Consider the following 10,597-nt stretch of genomic DNA (forward strand, 5'->3'; position numbering starts at 1 on the left):
CAAGTGATTTACGAACAGACACTATTGCTGAGTCAAGGGAAAAAAAAAAAGGACTATTTCATAAAGCCTCATGAGAACTGTGTTTCTCTTGCACCTAAAAACAACTTACTAGGGCATAAAGCACCAACAAGTTTAAGGCTCAACACTAACTTCTGCCTTTAAAAAAATAAATAAATGAACAACTTTCCAGGTCAGATTACTCAAAGTATTTATTCACAAGTACACATAAAACAGACGTGACTATGTTTTCCAAAGAGACATTGTCATCAGCAATGGAAGAGGCTCCATTGGCATTTGCCAAGTGCACGTTTTCAGGCAGCAAGAGAAAACTGCGAAAACTAAGCCTCATCATCAGACGAGGTCAGGTTTCTTCCCCCCCGCCCCCCCGTAGCAGCTCCAGACCAGCACACACTGCTTCCCCAGGCTGGAACAGAACCAGGCAGCTGCTACGGGGCAGCACCAGGTGACCGCTGCAAACATCAGAGTCGAGGTCGCATTTTTAAACCCATCCTCAAATTTCAAGACACAAGGAAACACCTTTCAGGGGACAACGGTCATTGGAGTCTACGGCCGGCTTCTAAAACAGCTGGTGCTTCTGAAAGAGCTCCCACAGAGCATCTCTAGCAGAAAACTTCCCACACCTCGACTGTCCTGGAAGGCCATCTGTTGCAACACTGGTGGCAACGATGAAATTCAGGCAGTCCATCAGAAGGCATTACCCATCCCAACAGAGGCATCGTGGAGCTCACCACTACGAGGGGTTACTCTGGTTAGCAGGCTCCTAAGAAGCCAGGCTGCAACACCCTGACGTTCACTGGTGACAAACTGCAACGCAGACCGAGATGCGTCAGCACTGCTATTTCTCTAGTCAAAGGGCACCATTCAGTCGTCTTTGCTCCAGATTAAATCAGGCACCACCTGAAAACCAAGCAGATCTAGGAAGAAAATTCCCACCTGTTGTCATAGATCGAACAATTTACCACTCAGTACTGCTTTCAGCCGTCTAGCGACAGGGCGTCGGATCCACTTTAGTAATCACACCAAGGTGAACTGTACAGCATCCAGTCCCTGTGTCCCAAAGGCTACCTCACCAGAATGATGCCTGGACGCATACGAAGCGTATGAGTGCACGTTCAGAGCAGCGGAGATGGGACCTGTCCTTCTAAGGATTTCGTCAGGGCTTCCCTCTAGGAACTGCACACGTCAGTATCAGGACACCTGCCTACTGCTTGCATCAGGGAGAGAAATTCCACGGGCATTTGAGTAGGAAAACTAAGAACAGTTTTAAACAAATAATGACACGAGTTTTCGCAACAGCACCTTTATGGAACACAAGGTTAGCTTTAGACAAGTGCCAGGTTACATGAACTTTCAGTCCTCTACATAAAGAAAGCAATCTTGGTTTTAGTTCATCCTGATGAAACTTTTAACACTCATTTATAGGCACAGTGCTTGGGCTATTTCCAAAGTAAAAAAGGGCTTTCCATTCCAGTGCTGGGAGTGGTTAACAAGAAAAAGTTACCTTACTACATTCTTTTCCACAGAACAGTAACTCTCCCCCATTATGTCCCAATGTTAACAGGGTTTCAGAACACACAAACGATGCAATCCTAGTTAACATAAAGAGGAAATTAAACTAAGCTAAAGACCGAATCATTTTCATAGTTACAATTTCAAATATATATTCGCATGGGAAATTAGATTAATCTTCGTGAACAAAAATTCCGTGTTTCTGCAGAACAAACAGAACTCCTTGCCAGCAGAGGACTACACTGTGAAAGGCTCACCAGCCTCGAGAAGAAAGTCTGGGCTTCAGGCATATCCAGCTACGTGGATCAACAAGCAACCCCTCCAGATCCAGCAGCTTTGGTTTAATGGACGGAAACTTTGGCCTATTGTTGAAACAGACCTGCAAGTAAGAATGGATTTTTAAAAAATAAAGTGGTGTGATACGTGTATAATGTCAGGGCCTTGATCCTTAAAAGCATCTCTATAAGCGACTTTACCTTAAAAACAGGCAGTGCTTAAATTACAAAAGGTTGCTTATGATGACTGAAGAAATGGCCCTGCTTCAGGAACTCAAAAGATGAATCAGATTTAGTAGTAGATTTATTAAATTGCTGTGATTTACAACGAGGTGATAAGGTCTGAACCAAGAAGACATTGAAACAGGTTTAGCCAGGAGGTTTATGGCTTCCAAGTCAAATTCATAGACCAGTGTCAGTCATTTGGGCAATGGAAGAATAGCAGACAAAAGAGTAGCGGAGGCCAGGTGCTGCACTGATGTTTTGGAGACAGCATTCCAAAGTGTCTTCTCTCACAGCAACTTCCTTTTCTCAAACTCCTGCAAAAAGCACACAGACATCACAAGTTGGGGGGGGGGGGAAAAAAAGCTTCTATTACTATTTTACTTTAAATTACCTTAGTAAATCACAGAATCACAGAATGGTTTGGGTTGGAAGGGACCTTAAAGACCATCCAGTTCCAACCCCCCTGCCACGGGCAGGGACACCTTGCACTAGACCAGGTTGCTCAAAGCCTCATCCAGCCTGGCCTTGAACACTTCCAGGGATGGGGCATCCACAGCTTCTCTGGGCAACCTGTTCCAGTGCTTCACCACCCGCTCCGTGAAGAATTTATTCCTTATACCAATTATAAATTCACTCACTTTCAGTTTAAACCCTTTACCTCCCTGTCACTACAGACCCTTGTAAAAAGTCCCCCCCAGCTTCCTTGTCGGCCCCTTCAGGTACTGGAAGGCTGCAATAAGGTCTCCCCAGAGCCTTCTCTTCTCCAGGCTGAACAAGCCCAACTCTCTCAGCCTGTCCCCATAGCAGAGGTGCTACAGCCCTCTGATCATCTTCATGGCCTCCTCTGTACTGATTTTAGGAATTAAAAATTGGAAATAATTGCACTCAGACCACAGTGCTGTGAAGGAACCATTTGCTCCCAGGCATAGCATAACCGGCTTGAAAACCACTAATTCTGCGTAAGAACAGCAGCAGAATCCTTACAGTAAAGGACTCAAGCCAGGAAAGCAACAAAGGAAAGATTTTCATTTCAGTTAAGGTAAAAAAACACAACAGAAGAAGGGAAGAATCCCACAGCAGCCTGTGAAGATGCTACACTGTACAGCTACCACACACACAAAAAATACCTAGCACAGCTGAATTATGCATTTCTTCTACCTGTGAAGCAATGCCTTTTTCTGGATATGAATGAAGAAAATTCAAATAATCCTATTTCACACCTATGTTTTTCAGCTATATGCATTCAACCATAATTCTGAATTAGTACTTAAAATAGACAGACCCATGTGCCAAGGCTTTCTTCCCCCAAATACCCGACTTCCAAAGAATGTTTTCGTATTTTAAATTAGTTCAGGTTCTTTGCATCCAGAAAACATTCAGAAAGTTGCTACATTTGAAGGCAAAATGCAGTCTCTTCTCTATTTTGCCATGTTCGCTTTTCTATAAAGGCAACACTGCGCAAAACCACGTGCCTGTACTATCTGCAGCGTGTTCAGCCAATAGTGTTCTTATGTTTAATCAATCTCAGAGCAACAGAATATTTGGGTAAGGGATGTACTCCTAACGCGCATTCCCTCAAAAGTAGCCTCGTGCTCTGGGTGAGTACGTATGCCAACTTCCAAGGAACGAACCTTGTAGATGGTGCTACCTAGCTGAGCAGGAGACATGCTGACAACAACACCAGCGCTCTGAAGAGCAGCGATCTTCTCTTTAGCTCCACCCTTTCCCCCAGCGATGATCGCTCCAGCATGACCCATCCGCCTGCCTGGAGGAGCAGTCAGGCCAGCTATGAATGACACTACCGGCTTGGCATTTGGACCCTGTGAAGAAAGAAACGAAACCGTTTTACATGGGGGAGAACAAGATGAAAAGTAATTCCAGACGGCAGGGTTGTTGTTTTAAAATATCAACTATACAGGCTAAGATACTGAACAGCTAGAAACCTCAGAAGACATGGATCCAAGAGCCTAAAGAGTGTGGAATAGTTCCTCTCCTGGTAAGCACCACAAACCAGAAGCAATCGGAAACTTTAAAACATCTCTACACAGAGCCATGTATGTTAAAAAAAAACACCACCAGAATCTTCACTACTAGTATGATGACAGGACTAAGAATCTCCGGTTGATGCTGTTCTCCAGTTAACCTGGATAAAGCTCCTAATTTCAACTTTTTCTTTACAATAAAACTAAGACTGTCTGGGTTTTTTGTAATCAGAGACTGAAGGGAGTTTTCCTTGACATGGCAAAAGAAGCTGGCGAACTACCAAGGCATCTGGAAGCAAGCTCTTTAAGACTTACAGTATTATTTTCTTTCAAGAATGCTGCTGCATCTTCTTCAGCATTTCCTCCAATTTCCCCAATCAATATGATCCCCTCAGTATGAGGATCCTTCAGGAAGACATCAAGGCAGTCAATAAAATTAGTTCCATTGAAGGGATCACCTCCAATCCCTGGAAAAAAATTAAAACCACGAAGAGAAGACTAACTTGAGATAATCATATTTACGACAAAAGTTCCAAAGCAAATTTCAGCATGAAGAGTATTCCCAAAGGCTTGTAAGAGGGGCAGCTCTGAAGGCTCTCCAAGTCAGAGAGGGCCAAATTCCTGCTCCAAATACCACCCCCCACAATTCACAGAAAGCTTTGATATCTGAATATCCTTTCAAACCATAAGGAAAATATTATGCCTTATAAAGAGGCTCTGTATAAGAAACAGCATGACCAAGAACCCAGCTCTAGAATTTTGCTGAGAGAGAACTGAATTTACCTACCATACCCAACGAAATCCTTCAGAAAGTCCTACCCCTTTGTAATATTAAACTTACTGGGAAAATTTGTTTCCAAATTGACATCGTATTTGCTGGCAGTTGTTCATTCAAAGCTGATTCTTAGGCTTTTATTAACATGATGTGGAAATGATAATAGAGGAGAGCTATATACTTCACATCACATAGGGATCTCATTTTTCAACATAACTGCCATTCAGCAGTTTCTTGCAAAAAGCAATTACTTTGGATTTCTTCTTGTAAAGAAAAAGCAGATCAGTCTAGGTGCGATAGCCTGTTTCTGAGGAAACCTACCAATGCAGAAAGACTGCCCCAATCCAACTTGTGTTGTCTGATGAACAGCTTCGTATGTCAGGGTTCCAGATCTCGACACAATACCTTTAGGAAAGAAAAGGAGATAAATTTAACACTAACAGAGCTAACTAAGTGTATGACTAGAGGCAGGTTATTCATGAAAATCACCTTAATAAACTGAACACGATATACCAGGTTTGCCAGCTATCCTTGCCAAAACATGAAAACTCCACATAAAATTCTATCTGTACTACTTCTTGGTCGGCATTTTTTGATACTTAATTGTCGACAGACTAAACCTGCCCAGAATGCCCGTAATACTGGCTGAGACATCATTTCTCACACTACAGCTTTACCAGGCAAGAAAACTAAAATAGAAGAACATACTTTTTGTCTTATATACAAATTGCTGATGCACTGAACTTGAAACAGAGTTGCAGTTCAACAGTTAACAAAGGAATTCTGTATTAATCTCATCTCCAGGATGGCCGGGCACACAAGAGATCCTCCAGAAGAGAAATACGCTGCACAAACACAAGCTATCCCAATTAAGGTATTTGTTGCTGCAGCTCACTGCTCTACAATACCCACTCAGCATCTACATTACAATACAATAGACCACAAACCTAGTTTTAAATTCAGGATGGAAGGTAATACAGAACCTAGGTCAGGGGCAAAATATTTGCATGGTCTTTTATTCAGCCTTCCAAGTCAAGATTCTGGTAATGCTACAAGAGGGAAGGTTTCCAGGTAAAAACAGACATAATCTTCCCTCTACTTCAAGCCATCTAACAAGGAATATAACAAGTACATCACATGAACAGGGGAAAAAATACATCACTGGACTAACACCTTTAATTTTATCAACCACTTATCCTGCAAAAAAAAAAGGTTTTCTTGCTGTGTTTTCAAAGGGCTTCCTGTTTACTATCAAGATTGTATTGCCTCAGAGAAGCTACATCTAGAGGTCCAAAAACTGCAGCTATTTTTATAGCTTGCATCCCAAGATTATCCAATGATTCTTGGACACCTCACGGTAATAGAAAGCTGGGGAGCGTATCACCAAAGGTCACAGTGTTAGATGAAGCTGGGAGGATGGCAAAGTTACATGTTCATTCCCTGATCCTTCAATCACCATTGAAAATGTTGCCAGCAATGGTGGGGCAACTGGATTCAGGATTTAAAATACGCTTTTGCACATGACGTGTCTTGCATTCCAATTCTAATATCTTGTGACTACAAACATTTCTTGCAGGTTATTTAGAAAATCTTGACAGAACTTTGATTCAGAAGGGAGCTCAGGGCAACATCACAGAATGGTTTGAGTTGGAAGGACCCTTAAAGCCCGTCTAGTTCCACCCCCCCTGCCAGGGGCAGGGACACCCTCCACTAGACCAGGGTGCTCAAGGCCTCATCCAGCCTGGCCTTGAACACTTCCAGGGAAGGGGCATCCACAGCTTCTCTGGGCAACCTGTTACAGTCCCGCCCCAGCCTCCCTGTGAAGAATTGCTTCCTGATGTCCAATCTAAATCTCCCCTCTTTCAGTTAAAACCCATTACCCCTTGTCCTGTCACTACAAGCCCTTGTAAAAAATGCCTGCCCAGCTTTCTTGTCAGCCCTTCAGGTACTGGAAGGTGCTATAAGGTTGATGCTATCTTTTACAGCCATAGAGCAATGCCTTGATGAAGTCTACAGAGGGCACAACTGGAGTCAGTTTACAGGTGATTCCAAATGCCGGAGGTGTGACATGAGTGTTAACGCATCCTCCAGCATTCGCTACTAGAGCTAATTCTCAAGTCAGAAATGGTTAAGCAGCAGACAGTTTCTCATGTTAGAAAAACTGCACTGTTCAGATAGTTGAAAGAGCACTGAACAGATTTTTCCCGCAGTAAACACACTTTTCATCAAAAAAATGGTAATGTTGCAAAGGGTACTGTGCTCAGTTAACCTGGTTATCCTGCTGACAGGTAACAGCAGCATATGCTGTCTACATTTCTGAAGCTCTATTTAAGTACAAATGCATATTTTGGAATAATTCCCTTTATAGCTCCTGAACGGCATTATTTTTAGAATAATCAAGTTGTTATTTCTACAGCTTAGAACAAGGAACCAACAGAAGTAGGGACCCGAGACTTGTATGCAGCAGGGTGTGTAACCAACATCTGATTTATGAACGAGTCACTGCCTTTCTAACCTTAATTCTGCTGAGAAGAGGGTATATATGTCACTTGCACTCGCCATCGTACAGTTGTCTAAATTACCATGTTATAACTTCTCTCTGCTATAATACCGAGCTCACTATAGGTGTAGGATCCTAGTCCTCTGGAGCCAAGCTGTTGGAAGGAATAGTGTTGGAGAGCTTAGTGCTCTCAAATCCCAAGATAAACGGAGGTATCCTCGAAGGACAGTGTTAAGGAAACTAAGTCAATCACGTTACCTAAAGAAACATCCAATTGCTTTGCCTTTACCACCAGTATTCAGTGTCTGCTATAATAGACTGACTGATTCTGGCCTTCAGGGTTGATAATGGCAAAGTACACTTACAAACTGAAGGTCAGACAAGCTGTTAAACAGCGTGTCAACTGTCTTCAGGGCAGGATGTGACTTGTCTCATGAATAAGAACATTACACTACCAAACTTTAGTTTTAGATGACGCATAAATATTCAAAAACTCACCAATTCTTCCCTTCTTGTGAATGTGACCAGGCATGATACCAATTTTACATTCTCCAGGCTAAGAGATGGAACATTCAAACCATCACTAAGAATGGTTCAGCCTTGGAGCAAACCCAGAAGTCACTTACATTGATGACTCCAGGGCAGTTCGGGCCCACTAGCCGAGTCTTATCCTGACGAAGCAGTCTGTGTTTAACCCGAACCATGTCCTGCTGGGGAATACCCTCAGTAATGCATACAACTAAGGGCATTTCTGCATCTATTGCTTCATTGATGGCAGCAGCGGCAAACGGAGGAGGTACATATATCACAGTGGCAGAAGCGCCGGTTTGTTCTTTGGCCTACAATGGACATACAAAAGGTATCAAGCATTTAGTGGGGTAGAAGAGAATATTTGACAGATAACCATTTAAAACATGCCCATTCACAGGCATAAACAAAGTGAATGGACAGGTATTAATTCATTATATTCAAAGCAAGCGTTAAATTCCCTGAAGACAGGACACATACAGCGCAACTAGGGAACTGAGAACTAACCACTGTTGGGGAAGGATCTGCCCCATGAACATCATCATAAATACCCTTAGATAACAGTTTGCTAAAAATTTATCATACACACCAGAATCAATCAGAAACTAGCTGCATGCACAAAGTAAGTGTATCCAGGCTCTGTGAACTTCACAGTGAAAGCCACACTCATGCTTGACCACACTGAATGCTCTCTCTTCTATTTCACTCCTTGCACTGTGACATCCATGGCTCAAATGATTGTCTCTTCAGTGTGAGCAATGAAATAAGGAGCCCTTCAGCAGCATTAAATTGTCTGCCCTCCAGTCACTGCTGCAAATTACCTCCTTCACAGAATTAAACACAGGCAAACCCAGATGAGTTTTTCCCCCTTTCCCTGGAGAAATTCCTCCAACTAGATTGGTGCCATAGTCCAACGCCTGCTGGCTGTGAAAGGTGCCCTGTGAGAGAGAAAATAAGTAAAGTTAAAAGGCATGTAATAGCAAATAAAATGAACCAAAAAAGTTGATGTTATCTGTAATTCTGAAGGCAGTCTATGGCACCTGACTTTGCAATAAGAAGGGAAGTTTTCATTACATATATACAACCAGCTATTTTGAAGCGCACATCAACATGTTTTAAATGGATTCAGAATATGCTATGCTTTTTCTTTTAAATTGGAGCACTGTGGTTGCACATTAAAGGATATTTTGTTGTGTATTGCTAATACACCTGCAGACATAGCAGCCACATCTTATTTTCCACATCAGGTCTGGTAGATGACAAACACTATAATGAAATAGAAGAAATTAGCACTCTCATCTGTGACTAGCTGATAGTTTTATCAAAAGCAGTCTTCTCCCCTTGCAAATGTGTCAAAGAGTGAATGTAAGAAAATTATTAAATACCCTGAAATAAAACCAGAAATGTAATTCATAGGCATTGACATTCAAAGGCTTTTGTGAGAGAGGCATGTCTAAAATGGTAAGGTTTTTGTAGGTTTTTTGCAAATCTGCCTTTACAAAGAAACCCTTTCAGTTTTATACAATAAAAAGGCTTAAGACCAAAACCAACAATAAAAATCATTAGTATAATAGAGATGACTCAAAACCAAGTTTTAAGCTTGTGCACAAGTGAGAAAATGAATCTAGTCTCATGAATTTTAAAAAAATAAAAGTCTGTTTGGACCAAAGAAAGGAAACTGCAGTGCTGAAGGGACCTTCCTGATCAGGAAGTCCAGCTTCCTATCAACACAGGCTAAGCCAGTACACAATCCCTTTTACACGCTGTTACTGTTTTTGGCTTTCTGAACTGAAAGGGTGATAGAAGAAACAGTTCATACACATACCTGTTTGCCTGTGAAACCCTGACAGATAACCTTTGTATTTTTGTTAATATACAGATTTTTCCTTGATGCCGTGTAGGAGCAGTGTCGTACTCCATTCTGTTGAACTAGAGAAGAAAAGAGAGGATGAACCATTAAGCCACTGGTACGTTAGACTAAGTCAAAAAACATCCTATCAAGCAAGTGCATATATATTAGCACTTATATCAAAAGATGAACTGATCCAGTAGTTCATGTTTTCAAAGAGCAGCTCTGAAAGTTATAAGGATTTAGGACTTGTTATTCTATCAAGCGCCTGTAGTTCACTCTACCCATCACTGTGATCAGTCTGTGGGAATCAGGCTAGGTATTACTCATAGTGGGTACTTAATATCAAAACTCCAGTCACAACAAACAACAGACGGACACATCATCTTAACCACTATCTTCATTTGCAAATGAATGTTTCTGTCCTCTAAGAAATTCTGCAAAGTGACAAAGCAGAACTAAATTTCAGATATCCCAGAGGCTGTTATAACGTCGGTACTACGGTATACCTCCTGCGAGCATAGCGCAGTCCATACCTGACAACGAGAGATACTGAGGAGATCAAGGGTCCCTCAGCTCAGGTGAAACCTAATGCCAAGCAAGACATACAGCAAGAGACCTTCTGCCAACAGATGCCTAGCTACGGGAGCCTAGGCACCACTGCTTGAAATCCATCTGGGCTCGTGAAGAAATTCAGCTCTCCGGATACTCCCCTAGAGCCCTTATCAATTTAGTTCTCACTACTCCGGTACTGAAAACACAACATAACAAACAATAAACAGCACGGTGCACGCCGGTATCAAAAAGACGAGAATGATTGCATCTCTGCTGAAGGGAAAGATCTGTTGACATCAAATGGTGAAAAAAGAAATGCACAGAATGTTACCATGCAAGAAAGCTTGAGATGAGGAGGAAAAAGATGTCTTCTGGTAT

The 10,597-nt window shown here is 42.1% G+C and overlaps 1 protein-coding gene across 1 annotated transcript; it reads right to left on the minus strand.

Moving 5' to 3' along the window:
* Positions 1 to 2,087: 2,087 nt before the first annotated feature.
* On the minus strand, positions 2,088 to 9,772 carry SUCLG1 (succinate-CoA ligase, alpha subunit). The gene is made up of 8 exons (XM_010157963.1): positions 9,641 to 9,772; positions 8,637 to 8,753; positions 7,914 to 8,126; positions 7,786 to 7,843; positions 5,109 to 5,192; positions 4,328 to 4,479; positions 3,662 to 3,850; positions 2,088 to 2,344 (listed from the first exon to the last, which is right to left on the minus strand). Exons 1-8 carry the CDS (start codon positions 9,770 to 9,772, stop codon positions 2,318 to 2,320), a joined length of 972 nt encoding a protein of 323 aa, XP_010156265.1. The 3' UTR covers positions 2,088 to 2,317.
* Between the last annotated feature and the right edge of the window lie 825 nt (positions 9,773 to 10,597).

The sequence above is a fragment of the Eurypyga helias genome, unplaced genomic scaffold (genome assembly GCF_000690775.1).
Source record: "Eurypyga helias isolate BGI_N326 unplaced genomic scaffold, ASM69077v1 scaffold21530, whole genome shotgun sequence".
NCBI classification, from domain to species: domain Eukaryota; kingdom Metazoa; phylum Chordata; class Aves; order Eurypygiformes; family Eurypygidae; genus Eurypyga; species Eurypyga helias.

Excerpts from the sequence above, each read along its gene's own strand:
- SUCLG1 (XM_010157963.1), bottom strand. The coding sequence starts at position 9,772 with ATGGTTCATCCTCTCTTTTCTTCTCTAGTTCAACAGAATGGAGTACGA. Across the intron at positions 5,193-7,785 it reads TCACAAGAAGGGAAGAATTG|GTATTGTGTCGAGATCTGGA; the intron begins GTGAGTTTTTGA and ends TCTTTCCTAAAG. Across the intron at positions 3,851-4,327 it reads TCTTGAAAGAAAATAATACT|GGTCCAAATGCCAAGCCGGT; the intron begins GTAAGTCTTAAA and ends CTTTCTTCACAG.